Source organism: Zootoca vivipara, chromosome 6, assembly GCF_963506605.1.
Source record: "Zootoca vivipara chromosome 6, rZooViv1.1, whole genome shotgun sequence".
Lineage (NCBI taxonomy): Eukaryota > Metazoa > Chordata > Lepidosauria > Squamata > Lacertidae > Zootoca > Zootoca vivipara.
The window spans coordinates 57989102-58014820 of NC_083281.1; the positions used below are offsets into that span (position 1 = coordinate 57989102).

The 25719-nt window shown below is 45.5% G+C and overlaps 1 protein-coding gene across 1 annotated transcript in view; it reads right to left on the minus strand.

The window, feature by feature from the left end:
• Positions 1–25121, minus strand: part of CDH1 (cadherin 1) — a 34839-nt gene extending 9718 nt beyond the window's left edge. Inside the window, exons 1-8 of the mRNA XM_060276027.1 lie at positions 24968–25121; positions 24175–24292; positions 4624–4844; positions 4317–4460; positions 3135–3290; positions 1688–1832; positions 472–647; positions 2–130 (exon numbers count right to left, since the gene is read on the minus strand). Coding sequence (XP_060132010.1) covers positions 2–130; positions 472–647; positions 1688–1832; positions 3135–3290; positions 4317–4460; positions 4624–4844; positions 24175–24292; positions 24968–25033 — 1155 coding nt within the window. The 5' untranslated portion in view covers positions 25034–25121. The remainder of the gene's footprint in view (position 1; positions 131–471; positions 648–1687; positions 1833–3134; positions 3291–4316; positions 4461–4623; positions 4845–24174; positions 24293–24967) is intronic.
• Between the last annotated feature and the right edge of the window lie 598 nt (positions 25122–25719).

The window sequence follows — 25719 nt, forward strand, 5'->3', positions numbered from 1 at the left end:
CCGTGAGTGGGTCAAATATTGGCTGGTTGTCGTTCGTGTCCGTGACAGTAATCACTGCTTTCCCTGTAGTACTTAAGCCTTCTCCTAACATGTCTCTAGCTTCAATGACCAGCGTGTACTGGGGGAATTCCTGAAAGCAAACCAAATAACCATGTTATGTTAACATTACAGAGAGAGAATTCTCGATGGGGAAGTGGGAGCTCATAGCCTTGCGTGTGAAAAGATTAGCCTAGATTAGCCACTTCTTATCATTATCATTACAACAGTTAAATTCATACAACATAATAAGTGAAGAGGTGGCTTCAAATCAGCATTTGATCGGGTGCTTACGTATCACTGCTTCCAACAGGGTTTAAGTGCAAGTGATTCATTGCAAGAGTGCAGACTTGGAAAATGCGACAGGTGTGCTTGACAGTGATTGACACCCTCAAACACTGCCCGCCCCCACCCACCCACAGCCAGGACATTCACCTCTCGGTCAAGGCCTGTTGTGATCACACTGATCCACCCTGTTTCATTGTTGATGGTGAACATCTGACTGTAGGGCTGCATGGGCTCCTGGCTGATGATGTAGTAGGAGATGACCCCATTGTAGGTATTCACGGCATCATCTTTGTCTGTGGCAGACACTTGCATCACTGGGGTACCTGGGAATGCATAAAAAAGCATTTGAGAAGCAGAAACGGGGTGCGGGGAGGCTGCCTTGATGCTAGTTAGGAAGGCAGAACAGATTCTGTCTCAGACAGGTGTTAAAAGACGTGCCAATCTCCAAGTGAATGCAACTCACTCCAGAGTTCAGGAGTGAGCATCTCATCTCCAGGCAGGGCTGACAGTGTCTTTCCAAGGTTTCAGCATACTTTCTGTGCTGTCAGCAACCCTGAGCTAGGTTCCTAAGCCACAGAGCACCTGAGCACAATACATGCCAGTCTGCACTACAGCTGAACGGATCTGTGGGCTCCATTACCTGCTGCATAATCTACATAGGGAGGTGGAAGCACAGCTTGGCCTGAGCGGGCTTTGTGGACAATAAACTAGAGGGGGGCAATGAAGTAGTGCCATGCACATAAATCAAGCTTGGGGAAGCCATAGAGTAGACCCCAGGCAGAGTTGGACTCCATTTCCCATCATGGGAAAATGGCCAGCACGGTCAATGGTCAGGGATGAGAGGATTTGCAGCAACTTCCCAAGGAGGCTGGTCCATGAGGACAAATGGGGCACTGGCCCACAAATGTCTGTCTGTCTTCAGCTAGCCCAACCACTCTGCCCTCCTTGTTAAATGCATTCATTCTGGAGGGTGGGATGCCACTGGCTGCAACCTTCCTTCTCCTTTCAGCCTCAGTGTTGCCCTTGTAGAACTCAGCAGGGCAGGGGGGACAAAGCTAGAATTCATTGGCTCTGCCTCTCATTGGCTGCAACCCTACCTACAACCGGGTTCACGGCCTTCCACCCAACCAGTCCCAATGGGCACCAGCTACCGATGGCCTTTACAGTCATACCTTGGTTTAAGTCTGCTGCGGTTTGAGTACTTTCGGTTTGAATTTACTTACGGGTTCCGCTTTGCACATGCACGCTATCGCTGCTCCATTTAAGTACTTTTCGGGGAGCGTACGGCTCTCCGGAACCAATTGTGTACTTAAACCGAGGTACCACTGTACTCACATATATGCAATTACACACGCACACCTACCTGGGGTGGCTCCTTCTGCTACAGATCCTTCAAAGACGCTCTGGGTGAAAATGGGCTTGTTGTCATTTTGGTCGCTGACCTTGATGATGATCTCCATGGGGTCCTCCACAGGCTGCCCATTCACAGACACAGCATGAGAGAAAAGCTGCAGAGGAGAAGCAACAAAGGGCCATTAATTAACTAACATGGACACAAAAATAGAACAAGTGCTCCTTTTCTATTTTTAAAGGAAGGAACCACAGACATAGAAAGTTTATTATTGTTCTAGGCAAAAGTCATACGATGGGGACAGCTGCAAAGGGCTTCTGTCAGTCCCCCTGTCACAACCGCCTCCTCCTTTGCACCTTACAGCTTCACTCCAAAAAATAGCAAGACTCAAGAAACCGGATGCCCAGCTTTTAACCCCTAAAGCTTTAGAGGTTTCACGAGGCTTTAGAGATATCCACCCAATATTTCAAGAGGAAATTTCACTACAAAGAAACCTGAGACAGACAAGAGACCTCATGGGAGTCAGGACATGCTCTTCCATTTGCCAAATGGACATCATGTTCTCAGACTGAAAGTTCCTGAAGGAGGACTGCAACTATCTTCTCTGGTAGGGGAGTGAAAACAGGCAGGTAGGGGGGCCTTGTGGAAGGGCCATTGCTCAGCTGCTTTGCATGCCAAAGGACCCAGGTTCAATCCCCACAAGACCCTGCTACCAGTCAGGGCAGGTAAGACTGAGCTAGATCAATCTGATCCTTTATATCCCTGCTCACTCACTTAGGGGAGCCACTGTTAGTGGTCCCCCATGTCTTGGATGCACAGGTTTTCTCCACTAGAAGTCTCATGTTAAGAACTATGGGGCCTTCCAGTTGAGGTCAGAAAGGCCCTACCCCACCCTCATTGAACTAGATGGAAACTTTTTATTCCAGCAGGCTTTTTAATTGAACTAAGATTTTATGGTTCAAACGAATTTTTAATCTTATTATACTGGGTCTCCTGTATACTGCTTAGATATGACTGCAATTAAGTGGTATAAATTATATGTGGTATAAGTGGTAAATTATAACTAGTATTTATAAAATTGAAATAAATAGATGTGCTAATAGTTTGACCCGTATAAAGCAATTTCATATGTCTCCAATCTACAACATAGCTTTCACTAACTTGGCAGCCTCCATATGCTCATTGGAGCTGATGGAAGTTGTAATACAAACTATCTGGAGGAGGTCAGGCTGGGAGAAGCCAGCTCTAATGCAACACCAAATAGCTTGGCAGTTGCCGACAAACCCCTAGAGGGCACCCAAGGGAGACTTCTGTCTCACCTAATGGTATGTTTTCTCCCATCCATTCCTCCCACCCACCAGAGGAGCAGCACCCAAGCACTGAATGCTGCTCAACAGCCAGCTCCAACTCCTGAAAGAAGAACCTGAAGCTTGATCGTGAACAGTGCACAGGGACTCACAACGTATCTGTCCATATCCTCTCTGTCCAGTGGGCGGGTCACCTTCAGCCAGCCAGTTTCCGTCTCAATGATGAAGACTCCAATCGGGGGAGTGTCAGCCCCCTGCCCAGTGATGCTGTAGAAGACTGTCGTCTCTTTATTCTTATTAGATTGGATCTGGTGGAGAAAATAATCAAGACGATGACAGATATTGAGCATTAGGTGGTCAAGGCTGGTTGAAACATGCCATATCCCTTTCCCTGACGCATGTCATATTTCTGCCCACCCTCCAAACCAACAGAGATGCACCTGCAGCTCATGAGCCCAGCAGACAGCCTCCAATGATGCACAGCCCACAAGATGTAGTGATGGCCACTAATGTGGATGCCTTTAGAAGAGTCAACCTATTAGATTATTACTTGCCAAGAATTGGAAGACTCAAGAAATACCAACTATAGAAGAATGGCAAATGAAGATGATGGACTTTATGGAACTTGCCAAACTGACTGGAAGACTCCGCGACCAGAAAGAAGAGAGGGTGGAAGAAGATTGGAAGAAATTTAAATTATACCTGAATAAATATTGTAATATTTGATATTTTGGAATCCTTTTGGAAGTGGATACAGTATAGGCTATTGGTGTAGAAGTAGGAATTTTATTTAGTGTGTTAATAAGTGAGGAAGTTTTTGAGAGAAATTTTTGAAAAGGATATAATTGTTTATTGTAGAAATATTTAATTTTGGTAACTGGTAAAGATGATAAAAATTGAAATTCAGTTAGGGGGGACTCAAGGAAGTCACCCAAAGAGGTTAAGAAAAATGATGAAATGACAAGAATTTATATGTATTGTTTGTTTGTTTTGGTTTGTGGTGGATTTGTGTGTATAATTGTATGTGGTGTTATAAAATGAATTAAAAAATGGGTGGGGAGAGTCAACCTATTGATGGAGGATAGGGGTACCAAGAGCTACTAGCCACAATGATTATGTTCTACTTCCACAGTCAAGAGGTAGTATGCCTCTGAATGCCAGCTGCATGGAATCACAAGTGGAGGTAATGTTGGACACTCATGTTCTGCTTCTGGGCCCATCTAGTTCAACCCAAGGTGACCCTAAGACATTACCAACTTGGGCATCAAGGAAAGTAACTTAAAGGGAAGCAGGCCCCTGCAGGGACTCCAGGAGATGCTGCCGCCTCAACCTACCTGCACCAGTTGCTTGGGGAAAGGACCTCTCTCATTCTCAGAGCAAACAATGGGTGGGATGACCCAGTCTCTCTTCTGCCTCCTCAGGCCTGGGCCGGATACTGGGAAAGTCAGCACCTCTCCATGACCAAGGGAATAGGGCTCCTGAAAAATAAAAATAAACACACCTCTAGCTCAGCAAGGCATGAACAAAGCAGGGCATTTCATCATGGAAGCCTTGGTTGGTGCCTCTGGAAGGCTCCCTGGCAAACAAAGAGGGCAAGGGAGGCTGGCAGAGGAAGGAGGCTCTGAACATAAGGCTTCGTACCGTGTGAGGATGCTGCTTGTGGGATCCATGGCCATGACTTCGCAGGGTCACCTTGGCAGAGTGTTTCTTTCCAGCCCCGTCCCAGGCATGGATGAAGAAGTGCCACTCGCGAATGTGGACAGGCCTTTTCACCACCACCACGCCATCCGAGCGCACCCTGAAGCGAGTGTCGTCCGAAGCGAAGGGTTGGTGTGTCCTTTCTGAGCATCCCTCAAAGTTTACTGCATGAAAGGGAGGAGAGAGAAAGATTGGGGGGGGCATCAGAGATTCAGCAATTAGGAAGCAAGAGGATGAACTGGCAGGTGGGCTTTACCAAAATAAGCTTTTCCAAAAATGCTGCAGCCAGGGGGTGCTCATGCACCAAACTTATGGGCAGAGGAAGCACCTTTTCCAACACAAACAAGGTAAGTTTCCACAATCTGGGGCCACTCCCAGGGTGCGGACTCACCAACTGTGCAGGCAGCTTAGTAAGTGTTTCAGCCGCTCCAGTTGGAAATGGTTCACTTTGGGAGAATGGTGAGAAACAGGCTAGCGGCTGAAGGGCTTGGTTGTGTGGCAAGTAGGGAGAGACACAATTTGGGGCTACCCCTTTCTGTTTACTTAGTGTTAGCGCAACTGTTGCAGACGATAGAAGCAAAATAAAAACAAAATAGAAAAATTCCTTCCAGTAGCACCTTAAAGGTAAAGGTAAAGGGATCCCTGACCATTAGGTCCAGTCATGACCGACTCTGGGCTCATCTCGCGTTATTGGCCGAGGGAGTCGGCGTACAGCTTCCAGGTCATGTGACCAGCATGACAAAGACGCTTCTGGTGAACCAGAGCAGCACACGGAAACACCGTTTAGTTACCTTCCTGTACCTATTTATCTACTTGCACTTTTGGTGTGTTTTCGAACTGCTAGGTTGGCAGGAGCTGGGACCGAGCAACGGGAGCTCACCCCATCGCAGGGATTTGAACCACCGACCTTCTGATCGGCAAGTCCTAGGCTCTGTGGTTTAACCCACAGCGCCACCCACGTCCCGCATACACACGAAAGCTCAAACCCATGACAAACTTAGTTGGTCTCTAAGGTGCTAATGGAAGGAATTTTTCTATTTTATTTTTATTTTGTTTCGACGGCAGACCAACACGGCTACCTACCTGTAGATAGAAGCAAAAGTTTTTTTTTTTTAAAAAAATCTTTATTCAAATTTTTTTTAAAAAAGAAAAAAACCACATACATAACTAAGGAAAACACATACATAGCTAAGGAAAACGAAAAAACCAAAAATAATAAGAATATTCAAATTATATACATACTCAATTAATTTATAAAAGAAAAAAAGAAAAAACAAAAACAAAAAAAACACACAAGCAATATTATCGCGAATAAAGTGAAAAAGAAAAAATATAGATAAAAAAATTACTTCCTGTTATTTACAGCACGCGTTTCTTTGTTTCCTCTCTTCTTCTTGCTGATCCTCTTAGTCTATTCCGCAGCCCATTTTCACTTTTTATTTAATTTCATTCCTTCTCTCCTTTTAAATTCTAGTCTAGGCACTTCACTAGATTAATCTTTATATTTTCTCTTTCTAAATAGTCTTGAACGTACTTCCATTCTTTCATTATCTTTTGTCTCGGAACGTGTCTAATTATTGCCGTTAATTTTGCCAATTTTAAATATTCAATTAGCTTCTCCTGCCATTCTTGTATCGTGGGTAAGCTAGCCCCTTTCCATTTTGAAGCGAGCAATACCCTTGCCGCTGCACAGGCGTACAGCAGGATATTCGCTCTATCTTTTGGTAAATCCAACGGAGTCATGCTCAAGAGAAAGGTTCCAGGGGTCTTTTTAAATGTACATTTTAAAATCTTTTTTAGTGTTTCATATACTTGATTCCAAAATTCCGCCACTTTAGGACAAGTCCACCAGCAAAAGTTATTGAACAATAGAAGCAAAAGTTATTGAAGCCCATGCAAGGCTTGTAGGAGTTTTGTTTCTCCCCCTCAGCCCTCCTGGTCTTAACTTGATTACTAAGATTCTGCAACAGGTAGGTAGCCGTGTTGGTCTGCCGTAGTCAAAACAAAATTTAAAAAATCATCCCAGTAGCACCTTAGAGACTAAGTTTGTCATTGGTATGACCTTTCGTATGCATGCACACTTGGTTGCAATGCCCACAAGATGAGGATTATCAGGCTTTGATTTCTTTCTCCTTCCGTTAGTGACCACAAACAAATCCCCCAACAACAACACCCAGCCTGGAAAAAATAAACCTCCAGCCTGCAAGGGAGCAACGTCCTTGGAGCTTGTCTTGGGCATTTTATTTTATAACATTAACCGATACTGATTGTTTCACTATTTCTATGTAAACAGCTTTGGGAGGGGCACTATGTAAATACCTTAAAGTAAATCAAGCAATTCCTTTTGAAGGAATTTCAGCCTTTGCTCTTTGTTGCTACACAGCAATCCCCCGCCCCACCTGCATATACAGGGCAGCATCAGAACAGAAAGTGGGTTTTTTTCGTACTCCGGTCTTACATGCATGGACAAGACTGGGGAACAACAGTACAGATGTTTGCTCAATAGTAAGCCCCACAAATATTGAGTTTGCTAGCATTGTAGCACAGAGAAAGAAGAGGAGAGAAAAAAGGGTAAAGTGCAAGGCAGAGGGTTAATTAAGCATACTCAGACTCCTGAGAGGTAGGCAAAGCTCTGCAGACCAAGGGAGCAGAACATGACCCAAGACAGTGAGTCAATTATCCAGCACAAATGCCAGAGCACCCTCATGGGTCCCAGGTCACTAATGGGCTTGGAAGCAGCTTTTCTTCTACAGGCAGGGCCTTGAACTGATTTCCACACAAGTTGTTTTCAGAGACTTTCCTGTAAACAGAGGAGGGCAACTGTGGGGCCTTCAGTGTTTCTCCAGTACTGTATCATTTTCAGCCCTTGAAGGTGCACAAGCACCAGAAATAACCTCCCACCCCATGGCCTGTTGTTCTCCTCCACCTGGTCAGAACAGGAGAAGCAGGTAAGGATTCCCTTGCAGCTGCCCCTGAAACCCATAATCCTAGCAGATGCTGCCGGAAGATAATGCAAGGAATGAAGCAGAGGGTTTGCTCGCAACATCTGGCATTCAAAGGCATACTGCTGTGAGATATGGAGGCTGGGCTACTAGGTATGCTACTACAACATAAGGTTATCTGCCATGAAGATGTAAAGGAGTCATTGAGATGGATGCTGAACCCCATTTGGTAAATGCCCAGAAAGTCACTGGTGTTCGATTGCTGGAGTTGGGCAGTGGCAGTGGAATCCCTCACTAATATGGACATGGACAACAGTAATAGCAGAGGCCAAAACTACAGAGGGATGCACTAATGCAGAAGGTGGTGGGAAGGGCCAGGCAGAAGAATACTGGCCATAGTCAGAATCTAGAAAAAGGCCTGGCCAAACCCCAGGAGCTGTTGCAGGCTCTGGGCCCTCCTCCAAACCAGAGGCTGGGCAGTCATGCAAAAGCTCACTACTGGGTAGGCCTTTCAGGGTCAGATCCTTCTCTTCCAGACCCCTTTTCCCCAAGCCACATACTCCACTGGCCTTGCTTCTCTGCATTGCAGGGAGATGGCCTAGTAGAAGATGAACCTTTGGGTCTTTTCCAACTCTTTTTTTTAAATTGGGTTGTATAAACAAGAATAATGTTATACAAACAAGTACAGTATACTAATTTTCTCATGTCATTTGCATATCACAAAAATAGTATAATAAATGTGGGAAAATATCTACAACATAAATTTCATTATTAGTGGTCAATGTACAGTATAAGTTCTTGGTTCATGAATTGGTTCAAACAATTAGGAAGAAGAAAGAAAAAAGGGGAGAGGGGAATGGTGAGTGGTGTGGTGTGGTTATGCTTCTATTATTCTACTTAGTGTGGAGAGAGTTGTGTCAGTGTTACTTGTATGGGCTCTTTTACTATTCACTTGTTGTATTTCCTTGGTGGTGAGAGAGGCTGGGGGTGGCTTAGGGTGTCTTTGGTTGGCTGTAGTGAGAATTGTTTTTGTGTGTGAGGGGTGTGAGTGTGTATTTTTGAATCAGGTATTTTCCAACTCTACAATTGCTTGTTTCTACAATTCGCTGAGCTCCCCTTAAGTGTCTTTCCCTGGCTGGAATATGTCCTTGAACTCTTGGCAATGCCTCTTGCTTGTCTGGGGGTGGGGGAGTGATGTAGGAAGCAGCCATCTGTGTATTTGTTTCTCCACCTACTTTTGCCCTTGGCCCCACCCACCAATGGGCATGTGGCCCCTGGGAAGTTTTTCAGAGGGGAAAGTGGCCCTTGAGCTGAAAAACATCTCCCGCTGTTGGCCTAGAGACAGTACTAAAAGCAAAGATATCATGCACTTAATGGAAGGGGCATTGCTTTTTGTGAACTGCGCTGAGATCTTCGGATGAAGGTTGGTACATGAATTTGAAGATGAAGAAACAAACATGGGACAACAGGGAGGAAGCTCACACAGCTGGCTGTTCTGATTTACACATGTACACAAGACACAAACTGACTCAATCTGCAATCTTTCAAGGGGGAGGCAGGGAAGTTACACTTTTGGAACAGAAAAACAGAACCACCCACCAGAAGTGAAAACTATTGTGGGATGTTGTGCAATAACCTCGAACAGCTGCACCCTCTGCATGCCCCAAGAAGGAGTAGGGGTTTTTCAGCTGCATAGCCAATATGCCCTAAACACCAGTGCCTCCTTAAAGCAGCCCAGGTAGAAAAGCTGCATGATGCTGGACCTGATAGGAGTTGTAGTCCAACAACCTATGAAGGGTACCTGGCAACTTTAGCCAACATAGCCAACATAGGATTCCATAGATGCTTTTTTTTACTACACACTAGCTGGGGCTGAGGAGAGCTGCAGTCCAAAACATCCGGAGGGCACCAGGTTGACCAATGTTGCTTTAAGGAAATGAAAGCAAATGGAGGAAGAAGGTTGAGAAACCACAGCATTAATGGCTTGTCATAAAATAAAATTTCCCATTACAAGAATCTGAAGTTGTTCCCAGCATTAAATATGCACGATCAAGGATGAAAAACAAGCATCCACTCATTAACTAGAACATAGCAATGACCACCCTGCAAAGCTGCAAGAGCCATTACAAGGAGCTGTCGCCAGTTCAGCACCATCACTCTCTTTATTAACTGAGCAGCCCTTGCAGGCGAGGCTGGCAGGGCTCACCTGCTCTCCCATCTCCCAAAGAACACTCAAGTTCCACAGATCCAGAAATGGGGGACTCAAACCGCCTCTGCCCACATCCATGAAAGGAGGAAGCGACCAGAGTTTACCATGCAGAGTACTACCAGGAACTGACCTCTGGACAAAGTCTACCGCAGTCACAACTGGCAAGCAGGGAGCTCATGCCACGTTTGACTGTGGGCTAAGCAAAGAGGCTGTAGAGGGCCCGCACATGCAGGCATAGTAATATCATCATCATCATCATCATCATCATCATCATCATCATCATCATTGAAACAAAAAAAATCCTTCCAGTAGCACCTTAGAGACCAACTAAGTTTGTCATAGGTATGAGCTTTCGTGTGCATGCACACTTCTTCAGGTACCCTGAATAATAATAATAATAATATTTATACCCCACCCATCTGGCTGGGTTTCCCCAGCCACTCTGGGCGGCTTCCAACAGAATATTAAAATACAATAATCTATTAAACATTAAAAAGCTTCCTTGAACAGGGCTGCCTTCAGATGTCTTCTAAAAGTCTGGTAGTTGTTTTTCTCTTTGACATCTGGTGAGAGGGTGGGTGCCACTACCGAGAAGGCCCTCTGCCTGGTTCCCTGTAACTTGGCTTCTCGCAGCGAGGGAACCGGCAGAAGGTCCTTGGCACTGGACCTCAGTGTCCAGGCAGAACGGTGGGGGTAGAGACATGCTCCTTCAGGTATATTGGACCGAGGCCGTTTAGGGCTTTAAAGGTCATCACCAAGACTTTGAATTGTGCTCGGAAACGTACTGAGAGCCAATGTAGGTCTTTCAAGACTTGTGGTCTCGGTGGCCGCTCCCAGTCACCAGTCTAGCTGCCGCATTCTGGATTAGTTGTAGTTTCTGAGTCACCTTCAAAGGTAGCCCCACATAGAGCGCATTGCAGTAGTCCAAGCGAGAGATAACTAGAGCATGCACCACTCTGGTGAGACAGTCCGCGGGCAGGTAGGATCTCAGCCTATGGAGCTGATAAATAGCTGCCCTGGACACAGAACTGACCTGCGCCTCCATGGATAGCTGTGAGGCCAAAATGACTCCCAGGCTGCGCACCTGGTCCTTCAGGGGCACAGTTACCCCGTTCAGGACCAGGGAGTCCTCCACAACTGCCCACCTCCTGCCCCCCCCCAAAACAGTACTTCTGTCTTGTCAGGATTCAACCTCAATCTGTGTGTTTCTGTTCTCTCCCTCTGCCCCCACTCTGCCTCTGATAAGCTTCTCCTTGCTGGCACTTTTCCTTTCTTTTTTCTACAAAATGCATTTCCCTTACAAAGGTGTGGCTGTTTTGAGGGACACCTGAACGCTCCTTTCCCAGTGCTGGCAGCACCCCAGCAGCTTCCCGGTTGGAAAAAAGATTGCTGCCCCTGGAGGCACCCAGGACCAAGAACCCTCCCTTTGCACACAGACATGGCTCCAGCGCTAAGCCTGGGTGCTAGGCAATGGTGACAGGCGACATATGTGATGGATGGCATATTCAGCATCAGCTTTGAATGGACTCCACTTTGCTCAGAGGAAGAGAGCAGCGCTAAGCCGGTTGCTCCAGCTGCCCTACTTCTGAAGCAGAGCACATTCCTACTGAGCCATGCCTAGGCAGGATCCGGCAGGCCCTGAATCAGCAGCTGTCACCCTCCCCACCCAGTGGCTCTAAGGACGCACTACGCATAGTCTGCATTTGCTAGAGGGCATTAAAAGCAACACCAGAAACCCAACACAGAATCTCTCCCCATGTTTCTTGGAACATCCAGGCAGAGAAAAGAAGAAAGTAGGGCAGTTGTCGTAGCTCAGTGGGAGCGTTGCAGGTGGGAAATTCCAAGTTCAATCCCTGCCTGGCACAATAGGGCAAGCAGGTGGTGGGAGAAAGCCTCCTCTGCTAGAAACCTCAGTCAGAGGAGACAGTGCTGAGATGGACCAACAATTGGACCTGAAATAAGGCAGCTTCCTCTAAAAAGCTGGTAGTGGGGGGCGGGGAGAAGGGCTGCTGTTCACTGGCAGAGCACCTCATGCAGAAGCTCCCGTGCTATCTCCATTCAGAAGTACATAAACCAGCACATGAGAGGTTCCAAAATGCATGTGAACCCTTCTGCAAAACTGAGCCAGTTTCAAAGCTTTCCCTCGAACTCTGTGCCCCAAGATCAGACCATACCACCGGCCTTCACTAAGCTGCACAGCAAAGCCTGCATGAAACAACATGAAAGCATTGTCTGGCACATCTGCAAAGAATCCAGAAGTATGTTTTTAACTAACAAAATGTATGGTCTTGACTGAATTTATCTATGTGTGTGGAGAATATGGTAAAGCTTAATCATGATTTATTCTCATGAATATTTTTAACAAGTATCACACATTGTCAATTGTTAATCTGTTGACCAAGGGCACCTGCAAATATGGCTATGTTTTAATAGGGATTGCTTGATTGTGTAGTTTGATTCTGGGTGCTTATATTTTACTGCTTGCCTAATGGTTTTTATACTTGTAAACCGCTTACAAGCCAATTTTGGCATTAAGTAGAATATTATTAAATAAATAAATAAATGAAATAATGTTCTACTAAGATGTGCCCTTTAGGGTTTGCTGGGTGAGATGATGATGATTATTATTATTATTATTATTATTATTATTATTATTATTAACTAAATTTGTATACCGCCCTGTACTTGTAGATCTTAGGGTGGTTTGCAACATAAAAATACAATATAAAAGCATGTATATTTGCCTTCTTTAAATGAATAGGGTTTTTTGTTTGTTTGTTTGCATTTATATCCCAGCTTTTTCTGCAAGAAGCCCAACGTGGTGTACATGGTTCACCCCTCCTCATTTAATCCCCACAACAACCCTGTGAGATAGGTTAGGCTGAAAGGCAGCGACAGGGCCCAAGGCCACCCAGGGAGCTTCATGGCCAAGTGCAGATTTGAAACCTGGTTTGTATCATGATGTAACAGTGAACAAATTCAAAACCAGATCTATAGGGATCTAGTAACTACAAAAAATAAAACCAATTATGAAATCACTACCTAAAAGGTTTTTTTGTTTTATTAAATTATAATATTCTTATTGATATATACATCTCTCTTGTAAAATATGTTGGGCTGTTTCCAATGTTAGTTCTATTCTGAATTGACCCGTTCGAATTAATGGACGTGACTAACTTAACCTCCTTAATTTCAATAGATCTACTCTGAATTACGTAATTCTGATATTCAAAAAGGCAAAATGTTGTGAAAGAAAAGCATCTAGGCATCAAAACAAGACAGCATTATTTCCTCCTCAAAAAGGAACGGTTTGGAAATAATTACACTGGACTTCCCGTTTCCAGCGATGGGAAATGGCTGACTCCCATACGATCGGACCCCGGCCGTGCAATGCATTCAGGGCTGATATGGGGGTAATTAGCCCTGGCAGACTCCCCAGGGTGGGGGAGGACTGTCTCAAAGACCTGCAGATGTCCGAGATTGTCGGTTTGCACTGTGCAAATGGCAGGACCTGGGTCAAGAACCCGACACAGCTGGCACTCTCCTCAGCCGGGAATATCTGTTTCAATAAAATAATGAGATTTGGATAATAAGCAGACATAGTCTGGACCGAAGGAGATGGGAAAAGACCTGCAGATTTTACAGCCCCTGGCTTGGACTTTAGAGTTTGATTTAAAGGAGACTCTCATCATGATTTCTGGAGTTACGCGGTATGCACTCTTTGTTTTATAATAATAGAATTGGCTTTTCCACACCAAGCCCCATTAAGAAACCTAACTTATTTTGAGGAGTACAGACGGACTTTCATCTATACGGTAATTGGACATTTAATTGCACAGCTTTATCTGGTTTGAGAGACTTGATAAGGAAAAGAAGAAATAAAACAAAATGGTGCTGATTTATACAGTTCCGCTTCTAATAAATCAACTCCTGTGCATTTCAAAATGGTGTTGATTAATGACACAGCACAGAAAAACTTGAGTTTCTCCCTGCTTTGAAGGAAATAGAGGTGTTTGTTGGTTGATTTTGCACCTGAACTGAGAATAATAAGTTGGACAACATGTAGTGCAGCTGTTTGCAGGATTTAATCATTGGATGCGAGAGGAAAAGCTATTGGATGGCTAGCCCCCTCCTCCTAGGGCCCGGGAGGGGGGAAGATGTGGTCTCTGAAATGCTGATTGATCGCTAAATGATTTACATATGTGGAATACAATTAATTTACATTGCAAGATGCAAGCAGCAAGTGGAGATTTTCAACAGTATCCTGGAAGGAGGTAATTAACAATTTGATAACACCGGAGAAGCTGCATCATTAAAAATTTTAATGAGGAGTTGGACAAAAGCCTGGATTGGACTGAAAAAGAATTTAGTTAAAGCTGTGCTGGAAAAAAACCAGACTGGAATAATATATATTTTAAAACAAAGCTGTATTTCGATGGATGCAAGGATATATGATTTTGGACATGATTGAAAGCCGAACAGCCAGGGGATGCAGAACTTTGAATGTGAAGATCCGATGTGGAAAAAGGAAAACAACAGAAAAAGGGAGAAACGAGATGTGGAAGATGCTCCAAGAGGTCCAGACAATGGGAAGTCCGGGAAAAAAATTAATTATAAATAATTGGGAATATAATTTGGTCTTTTTTGTTTTAGTTTGTTTGTTTTAATTGGAATATTATGATTATATGTTGATTGGCTGTTTTTATTGGAAAATAAAAATGATTTATTTTTTTAAAAAGGAAATAAGTACACTGAAAAAAGAAAAAGAAGCCTATGATATCCTCATGACACCAGCTTCCATTTAGGACGGAACACCCTAAGTGCTTAATATAAGGAGAGTGCCCCTATTGCCCTATAGACACTGAAGGGGACACCACAATAGTAGCACAACACACAGGTCTAATTAGGACTGGGCACCTCAGGTTGTTTATGCCTCAAGCAGCTGCCCCACAACATCCAAGGGAGGCTACTCCATTATGACCCTTGGCAAGATGGGGGGTGCCCCACTGCTCCCCCTTCTCTCAGCATCCTCCAGACCAGTGGTTCCCAACAGGTGGTCCGGGGACCCCCAGGGGTCCGCGAGCTATGCCAGAGGGGTCCGCAAGATGCTATTAGAATAAAAAATATATTAAATATATTTCGTATGATAACAGATTTTTTGTTTTGGCCGCTTCCTGCATGAGCAGAGTCTAGCGCAAAACTAGAATTAGATAGAGGCAGTAGTTCTGCTGTATGCCGTTAGGTGGCGCTTTACAGACACTACTGTTTTGCAAAGAGGCAGCGCGCACATTCTACTAACGCTCACCTCCTCAAGATGCTTTGCGCACATCGGCTTAATTTGTGCGCTACTGCACAGGTACCCTGTCTTCTCCATTCCCCTCCCTCCTCCCTGGCGTGCGCTGCCTCTTTGCAAAACAGTAGTGTTTGTAAACAAAGCGTTGTTTTTCGTGGAAGCTACAGTTCACGTAGTTAAAAATGGACCGTTGGTTAAAAAGTGGTTCGTTAAAATGACAAAGGCCTGCAGATGAAGAGGAAGATAATGCATTTGATGTTCAAGCAAGTAAGTCAGTGACTCTCGAACATAGCTGCCAAGTTTTCCCTTTTCTCGTGAGGAAGCCTATTCAGCATAAGGGAAAATCCCTTTAAAAAAGGGATAACTTGGCAGCTATGCTCTCGAACCGATCTTGTCAGTGTCCATTGGACCTAAATCGTAACTGTAAAAAAGTATAAATATAAAATATAAAAAGACTCTTAATTTGGCTCTCACTTTTTAATTTTAGGATTAGGAATTAATGGGGGCCTTGTCACAATAGCGGCTCGATGAGGGGTCCTCGAGAAAATTTTGTTGGGAACCCCTGCTCCAGACTGAATTTTTCTGCTGTGACTGAGGGGTTGGCCAGAACAGCTGGCCTGCCCTTGAATCTCAGTCCATTTTCTCAAAACAAAGTACGGAGACTCCGTGTGGATATTTTGGCTGGGGGGAGGGGGCAGCCATGGCATATATTATCAGGGCCAAAGTTCCCATACCTCTGCCCCATGCATGAAATAAAGACCTTATCTTCGGTTCATTGAGGGCTAAAATGACTCACTCTTCTTTGAAAAAACAAACTTGCTTCTTGGGCCTTCTACTGCTCTGCTCAGGAAAAGAGAATGAAGCATTCACTGAGTTTTAATTCCTGTGGGATGGAAAGAGAAAGCCCCAGCAAATAATAGGCAGCAAGAAAGCAGACCCATGCCCCTGGTTGTGGCTTGTTATCAAGCTTCAAAGAACACCCACACCCGAAAGCATTAGCTGTGGCTCCTGACTGTAAATGTCTGAGAAACCAAGAATTCTTTCACTCAGCACCAAATATGGGTAGCACTGCCCTGGAGAATCCCACTCCCTGAGGAGAGCCATCTCCCCATGTTCCCAGTCCAGGATGGGACACCAGAAGACGACAGGACCAAAACAAGACTCCACTTCCCTATGCACAGAATCTACAGCTTCCAATATTATTTATTCATTTATCCTATGCATTTCTATCTCGCCTTTCTCCCAAACTGGGATTCAAGGTGGTTTACAACATGTTAAAAATGTCCTTGTAATGTACAAAGTGATAAAAACGAGTCAAAATACAACAAAGCACATTTAGAACAAGCACTAAAATACCAATCATCCTGATAGCAGCGCAGTGGTCAACATCACCTGCACCTTGTTTCTATAGGCCTGTCAGAATAGGAAGGTCCTAAGCTGCTGGCATAAAGATAACAAGGGAGCAACTCTATCCTCTCTTGGGAGGGAATTCCACTATATTGGAGGAGCTACAGAAAAGACACTCTCATGTCACCACCAACCATGTTTCCAATGTTGATGGGGCCCAGAGAAGGTGCTCATCTGAGGAACTTGGCACACAGGCAGGTTCAGAAAGGGAGAAGTGATCTTTCAAGTAACCAGGGCCCAAGCTATAGAGGGCTTTATATGTCATAACCAGCATCTTGAATTGTGCCCAAGGGGAAACATGCTTCCTGTATCCAGCCCCAGTCAGCAAATTGACTGCAGCATTCTGGACCGGATGAAGCTTCTGGACCAGCTGAAGCATCACTGTGGCCAGATCTGACATCTCAAGAAACAGACACGGTTGGTGCATGAGCCATAATTGTGCAAATGCACTCCTGGCGACTGCTGAAAGCTGGATAACAGGTTCAGGGCAGAATACAGGAGTGCACCCAAATTGCAATGCTGAGTCCACAAGGGGAACTGAAGCCCTACTCCCTGCTCGATCTTCCAACTGACCAGGAGCACCTCTGTCTTAAATATTGACTTATTCACCCTTATCCAGTGTTGCTGCCACCAGACACTGGTTTAGAACAAAGACAGCTTCCTTGTAAGTTGGAGTTCTGCCCATCTCTGGAGCTCAAGCACTTAATACAACCAAAGTGGATCCAATAAGATCTCACCTGGCTTGTGTTGGGTCGCCAACTTGTAGCATCAGCTGCTGCATATGAACCATGCATATCTCTGTGGTTAAATTCTATACTCAATGGCAAAAATACAGACTCCGTCGTCTGAAATGGTCGATGAAGGAAGGAGGACAGACAAACTGTGTGACCAGACATGGTTGCCCCACTCTCCTCTTGCATCGAGACACAGGCTCTGTGTTTGAGCAGTGACATCACCCTGGAGTTTCGCCATGACTTTGAATCTCACAGAACAAGTGTTTCACCTGAAAACTGATTCAGGTGGCTGTCATATGTTTGCACACAGACAGAAATTCAGTGGGTGGAAGTGAGCCATCAGGGGCTTGGAATCTGACGCTCTCTAGCCTGGGAAATCAGCGACTTTCTCCAAAGTCACATGAATCCATTTTTTATTTTTTATTTTGCACTTGTCATTCCAGATCAAAATCAACAAGGGAACAAAGCAACCTCTCAGGGGATTCAAGGAAGCTCACTGGACAGGTTTCACTTTCACACCCCAGGGCAATTTTGTTCCTGCAGAAAAGAGCAGGAATACATTTTCCTCTCCTCTCAGTCTAGAACATAGTTTTAATCAGAAGCTGCTGGTGGGGGGAGTTTGTCATTTGAGCAGGGCTGAATCTTGCACCAAGGCAGGAAATCTGGCTGGCCAGGTGAATTTTTCAGCCCCAGAATCCTACTCAAGGTTTGGGGAGTTACTGCCACCTTCTACTACTTCCTGGGGGAGCACACTTTAGCGCAAAACAAACACGGTCAGCTGTAGCCGATTAGTCCCTTGATTTAAAAAAGGGGTAAGTTTCCAATCCAGTCAGAGAAGTTCCTCCAAACACAATCTCTCTCTGTGTGTGTGTCTGTGTCTGTGTGTCTGCAAACAGGGCTCTTTAAATCAGCCAGTGTCACAGCCCCAAAGCTGAGTTTAGCTCCAGCTGGGTAACAGAAATAAGCTTTTGCCTCTACAGCAATGGCTACACAGAGAGAGACACACACCTGCTGGAAAAATGCACAGAAGAGAGAGAGAGAGATTATTGCCTAATTACAGGCCAGTTTGTTAGGCCTGCGGAAAGCCCTTTGCTCCAATCAAGGGCCTTTGAAGTGAAGCACCTCTGAGGATTAGCAGGGCTGGGGGATCTCACCCTATCATCAATCCCTGTCTTGGCTGCCACATCTGAAAGAGCTGGGCTAAAGGGCTGCCCAAGTGCACCGCTCTGGGGCTTAAGTGCTACTTAATTAAAAACCCTGTGCCCAGCCAGTGTGTGCACCAAATCCCAAATAGATTAGAGTTTGCTTGCTTTCACCTACAGTGAAAGAAGAGAGAATATTGTGGATACCACATCCACCACCCCAAAAAAGATCATAGCTCTTCGGGGAAATATCAAGGTGATACAGAATTATGCAAGCTTTTAAGGCATACAGACTTTATCAGGCAATTGCCCATGTACATCTCAAAGCTTCCATATGCTTGCTCAAATACTGGCTTACCTATTTTGTATCTCCACCCTGGTAGAAACAGTGCAGCCCACTGCACAGAGCAGCAGCAGCTGCAGGGGAGGCACTGATTGTTTGGCAAAACATGCAGTTTTGCCCCAGTCAAGAACAAAGGGACACCGTCCATATTTATTTCCATCAACCAGCAAATACAAAGATGTCTGGAGGAGAAAAATCCAGTCTCCTCTTACCAAAAGGTCTCCTACAAGGAGCAATACCTGTACACCTTTAGCTCCTGTTGTCTTACAACTCTTGTTGGAGCACAAACTTAGAACCCAGCCTCGTACTTTTTCACATGCTTTCAAATACAACTTCCAATAGCCGCAACCGATGTGCTGGCTGGGGGAAGCTGTAATCCAAAACATATGGAAGGCACCAGGTGGCCAATTACAATTGGAAAACAAAACATACATTTAAATATCATTTGCATACACTAATTTATATGCATAGATGCACATTTTAAAATTCCTAACTATAATTTAGATAGCAATACATGATCGAAAAGGCTGTTCCCTGGCTGATCTGCATGCCTGTTGTACGGGTGCTCACTGTTGAGGAAGGGCTGTGGCTGGGTGGCTGGCTGAGCATCTGCTCTGCATATAAAAAGGTCTTGAGTTCAATACCTGGAAGAATCATCTCCAGTGAGGACTGGGAAGGTTCCCTGCCTGAAAACCTGGACAGCCATTGCTGCCAGTCAGCACAGACAATACTGAACTAGATAGGTGAATGATCTGAAGTTTCCCGCTTCCTATGTCCCTAACTTCAACTGGACAGCCTTTCAAATGGGTTCAGCAGTGGACCTTTATCTTGGGCAGCCTTATCAAGAGTAGGCCAAGCAAGGGCGTACCCACCATGGGGCAAGTTAGGGCAGCTGCCCTACTCTAGAAGCAGGGCTGGTGGGCAGAGGCGGAGCACAGCCCGGCGGAGCGCGAGTTCGCCATTCCCGCCGCGCCGCGCTGCGCCCTCCCTCCATCTCCCCGTCGCGCCCTCTGGCAAGGCCAAGCGTGGCGGGGAACCAGAGAGCGCGGCGCGGTGGGCGGGAACGCTGAACTCGCGCTCCGCTGGGCTGGGCTCCGCCTCCGCCCACCAGCCCTGCTTCTAGGGAGGGGCACAGCCCGGCGGAGCTCGAGTTCGCCGTTCCCGCCCACTTTGTGGCCCCTCTCCTTCCGTGCCTTGGCCCCTCCCCTTGCCCCCCCTAGTTTTGATCCTGGGTACGCCCATGAGGCCAAGGCCAAGGCGGTGAGCAATAAGGCTCTAACTCGCCCACAAATACCTAGACAGATTTTTCAGGCGCAATCTGGCAAAAAGATGCAACTTCACTTCCACGGAGCTTCCTAGATTCCAGGGAGAGTTTGGAGTGCTTTCCTAAATGTAACTGTTTCATTGTCATGTGCCCTTTCATCAAAGTGGGAGCCTTAAAAACCTCTAAAGTGGTACCATTTGGTTCAGGTCAGCATCACAGTATCTCAGGTTGAATGTGTGAAACTGGAAGTCTAGGTTTTTATATGCAGGTGACTCTCAACTTATGATGGGGTTATATTTTGGGGAGAGCACCTAAAGCCAAAAATCGTGTATAGTCAAAACACACTTGAGTTCAGTGGTGGGTGGGATTGTCAAAGTCTTTTCTCCCACAGATGCCTGCCCACTTTTGAGCCCCCTATTTATTCACTTTAATTTGGCAAAAACACAAATGTGCTAAATGTGCACCAGTTAAATGTGTGAGTTGTGCGTAACCTGTATACACTTTGTATACCGTAGTTCTTTCAAGTGCACAAAGTGCTTTGCAGGCAACCCTTATAGGTAGATCAGTATTATTAACTCCCCCAATATTGCAGATAAGCTGACTGAGACTGAGCTGGAGTGGACTGCTAACCATTAGAACATAAGAAGAAAATACCCCAACAATTGAGACAGAGAGTTGGCAACCGAATATTTGTCCACCCATTTGTTATAATTCAGGGGGTGGTTTCCCACCAGCACCACTAGTTTACAGGACTGAAGTTGCAGGTTCAAATTTTGCACTTGTTCGTTCGGACACCTTGCTAGTTGTGCAGAATCTGCCTGCAGACTTGAACCACGGAAGGTGGAATTAACAAGTGCTGTTGTACAAAGAGGAAGGAGAGGGGCGTTTTGCCAGACTAAGCACTTCTTCAAGCTTCTTTTAAGTGCCATCTATCCTTTTATACAAGTTGGTGATTGTATGCGCTATCAACTCAGACTGGCAAGTTAATAGTTCCAGCGTCCCTCGGTCCGTGGTAAACTGGACAGGTGGTTGTGATAGCTCGACTGGGGTTGTTTGCGATTGCTCAAAGGTCTGTGCCCCCATATATTGTCTCGAGGTTAACTCTGCCCATACACCATTCAGTCTGGCTCGTCATGAGAAGCACTAGAGGCAAGAACAGCAAAACTGTTTGCAGTAGGAAAGTTGCTACAAATCTCAAGCAGGTCACCATCAGGCAAAAAGTCACTGATTTTCATCTGTTTCTTAATAGAATTCACAGATTCATTAGAATGCTGCCTAGTGCGCTTGTCAACCCATTCCGGGGCGAGGAAAGATATCCTCAAGGCCGCAAAGTCAATACAGGGTGGGTTGCACTGTTAATGAGCACAGCTCCCTTTAACAGTTCGCTCCTTAGCGGTCTTAAACTGCAGCGCTGTCTTATAGATTTATAGGCATGATAAAAATAATAAGGGTAGTAAAGGAATTCCAAGACCGTAAAACAAACCTAAAACTGCTCTAAAGCACCCTTAAAGCACTTAGAGGCTCTTAGGAACAGAAACTTTACCGAGAGCACGCCAAAGCTACCCTTCACGTCGCCATCTTGGATTTGCAGTCCAAGGCAGTCTAGTGAGTTTGTAGCAAAGCTGATTCAACCATATGATTTCCTTGGTTGCAGCTCAGTCCTTTCACCACAACGCCAAGCAACTCTCAGATTTGTTACCATAGCAGGAAATCACCAGCACTGACTCACTGGCAACAACCCCCAAAAGCCTGTGATAAGCAGTGCAATTGTGGGAGGCACAAGTGCAATTTACACACGCACACGACAACCTGACTCAGCTTCCCTCTAATTTTGCAATACAAAAACAAGCAGGAAGTATTGCATGCATATTCACACGGAGAGGAATTGTGTCATCATCAGTAGGACACCCACTGTCCTCTTTAACTGGGTGGGGTCGGGGTGGGGGAGAAGGTAAAGGGCAATCAAGTACATCCAAATAGGTAGCGATATCCTTCAATGTCCTGATGAAGAGTTCTGCGCAATTCAAAAGCTTGCAGAATCCTCCACCAAGTAGCACCATAGTATGGCACAAAACAGAGACACTCACTCACTCCTTAAGAATATTAAGGAGTGCCTGGTCCTCCCAACTCTGACTGGCAGTGGTTTCCCAAGGTTCTTCCTAGCACTACAAGTTGGCAATGCCTGCGATTGAAACTGGTACTTTCCACTTGCAAGCAGGTGCTTTTCTACTGAACGATGACTGCTCTAGTTCCAGGATCAATACAGCAACTCTTGCACTCTGCACTAAGATGCGCTAAAGACCACACAGTATTAAAGAACAAAAATCCCTATAAACAAAAAATATACACCATTCTAGCAGGAAGTGGGCAGTTGTTATTTACATGCCTGGCTGCTAAACGCCCAGTGTTCTGCCATCAGCTATGCCAATTGTTGGTTTCCTTCAGGACTCTTGTGCCTTTTAACAGTCTTTACACTTTCACAATTAACCACGAAAAGGTTTCCGATTCTGGAAAAATGTTTCAGAATGCCAGAGTCTCTGGTCTGTTGGAAGCCAATAAAATATTTTCTAAGCTCATGTCATTAGCTTCATTTTGATGATGAGCAATATGTGCATTTATGCAACTTTCTCTGCTTTCCCCTCTGTCTTATCCAACTAAGCACTAAGATCGAAAATAGGGATGTCTCTCCCTCCCACTTTGCATTTTGAGACAAGTGTGCAAACTCCACTTGGCAGTTAAGATCAACTGCATTTGGGTGTGTACCACATTCTTGCCAAGAACCTGAGTCAAGTTTAGCTTGCTTACCTGAGGCTTAAATCTGTCCCTTTAAAATCAGTTACCGTAATCACCTCTGAAAAGGGGAGCCCTTTCCCTTTCACAGGAGCAAACAACAGCTTTCCCAAGTCTAGATGTTTTAGACTACAACTCCCATTAACCCCAGACAGCACAGGGCAGCCAAAAACCTGCATTGCACAACATTTCTGAACACTTTGCTGCACTGTCCCCACATTTACCAATAGTGTTGCTATGATCTGAGTCTCTATAAGAATGGAATCTAGTAATTGGCAAGAACGAACATGGGGAAGGGCAAGACTTTCCAAAGCTTCTCTTTTTTAAAAGTCTTGACATTACTAGTAAGATCTGTTACTTAAAAGTTAGATTGCTTTAAACTTTATTTGATGAAATACCAATAATAAAAGCTGCATAAGCATGATTATTATTATTATTATTATTACTACAGGGGCCTGGCCTTGCATTCAACCAGGGTAAGAGGACATGGAGAAGAAGAGGTCAGGACATAGGATAGCGACCTGCAAAGCCAGCTAAAATTCAGGATTATTTCATGATCACCAGCCAAGGTCAACGGTTAAGAGCCAATCTTTTTCACAGCAGAACGGAAAATAAGACTCCAAGCCGATTCCATGTGAAACAAGGTAAATGATTCACAAAGGATTATTGACATGGCCCGCAGCCCGCCTCGTCATGCTAACGAAACTACGATAAGCAGAAAAGCAGGAAGCCCCTGATTGGGCTGCCAGGTAACCAGTCAAGAGCGATAGTCAAAGTTCAGATGAACAAACACAAGCTACACACCCAGCAGCTGCAGGTTGGAACAAGTCAGCGTCTCCCTACCATCCAGGCTCCACCTTGAATCGCTGGAGGGGGAAAGGGCAGATTTGAAGCTACCTGAACTTCTTGTTAACACTTTGGTGGCTCAAAATGCCTCTTCCTGTCTCTATAAAGTACTTAGGTTTATACCAGAGGACTGAAAAGCATGTAAATTCTGTTATTATTTGAATCTACCTCATGGGTGCTATAGCCTGTTTTTTCTCGCAGGATTGTCCACACTTATCGGTTGTGAGTCATCCTTCGCCAGAAGAATGAGCTGCAATAACGTTTAGGAAACAGGGCACTTTCTTGTCCCTGGAAACTCCCAGACGGTGACATCACAGCAGGGGGCTTGGGCTCTGCTCTTTAGCATACTTAGCAGAATGATGAATCCAGCCCCCTAAATACATTACTGTGTTTTAAAGAAAGAGACTGGGCTACACAGCAAATTTGACAAGGTTATTCTGTGATTATGGATAAGTAAAGGCGGAATGCCCAACCCACAAATGGAAATCTTAAGGAGAGGGGGAGTATTAAGAAATATCTCTTACCCTTGCCCAACACACGATATCTTTCCAAGTTAGACCTGGGCACATTGAAAGTGTAAGTCTGTTGACTGAAGCCTGGTTGACACGGGGCTGCCGTCTCCTCACAAAGCCACCTTCCAGCCTAGCATGCAGGAAAAATAAGGATGAATCAAGAGGCTAAAAACCACCTCCCTTGAGCTTCAAGAAAAGCAGTCACTTTTAAGCCTGCCTGCTAGACCTTGTGGTAACAAGAAACTGGAAACAAGCGAATTGTAACCTGAAAGGAGACAAAGCTGGACCATTGTCTCGATTGACAACTAAGTCAAATAAACCTTCCACAACCAAAAATATAGTTTTCAGAAGAAGGTGGATTGTTTTATAATTCATGTGGTCCAAAAGGAACATGACCGCAGCCCAAACTGACTTCTACTTCCTTCTGGAAAGTTATTTTGGGATAACATATAATATCTTTATTGTACCACAGCTTCAGAGAAGGACGCTGTTTAAAACTGTGACATTTATTTCAAACTGTGGGATGCAACACTGCAAGTTTATGTTCTCTCCAGAAAACTTCCCCGCCTGTTGCCCGTTTACTACATCATATTAATTATATTATTATTAGTAGTATTAGCTATCTGTGCATATTATTATTAGCTATCTATGCATATATCTGTACACTACACTTAACCCAAAAGTTTTAATAGAAATAGTTTCAAGAAAGAAAGGCTCCCTCTCTGAGAGCAGGGTGGGCTTCAGCGGTCGCGGGGAGATTGGACAGATCCTCTAGCCGAGCAGCGCCCCGTGAGGCCCCTCTTACCTGTAAGAGCAGCAGGAATAAGCAAAGCCCCGACGGGCGTCCTGGCAGTGGCTGCAGCATCGCCATCGTGCAAGCGCAAGCGTCGAGCGCTAGGCAGTTTCTGGCCCTCGGCGCGTACTCGGCTCACGCAGGTGCGGTACCCCGCCCTAAAACGAGGCTCCGCCCCATGTGTAGAGAGGGGCGGGGCTCCCCACCAGCGTCACTCTTTTCCTCAGGCCAAGCCAGAGCCCCCATTGAACCCGAAGCGGGGGAGGAGGAGAGGGACGTTTCACTGCTCCTTGCAAGGAGAAAAGTAGCGGCGTATCGAGAACCCTTCCTCCGCAACTGCGAGACTAGCTTTCTGCTTACAGGCAGTCTTGCCTTTTCCTCCTGAATGGGGAAATCCCCTCTGCCGTGCTTCACGTGTAAAGCCAACCTGAAGGGGTGGGGGAGCGGGGGGCTGTGGTGCCTTTCTGCCCGAACCCCTTGAAAGGCGCGGGCGGGCTCACTGGCGCCTCCCTTCGACATCAGCACGTCCTGAAGCTGTACTCGTGGAATCGCTCGGAGTGGGTCTCTCGGGGTAGCGGTACTAATCCGAATTAAGCACCCGTGCTTCTAGTATCTGGGTAGCACCCCAAACCTCGCAGGATGGGCTGTGCCGCATTGATCAGCCTGGGCCCCTATTGCCAAGGACAGGGCAAATGGGGCACTGCCCCACCGACCTCATTCAATCCTCAGCCACCCCCGCCTGCCTGCCTGCCTTTCTCACTTGC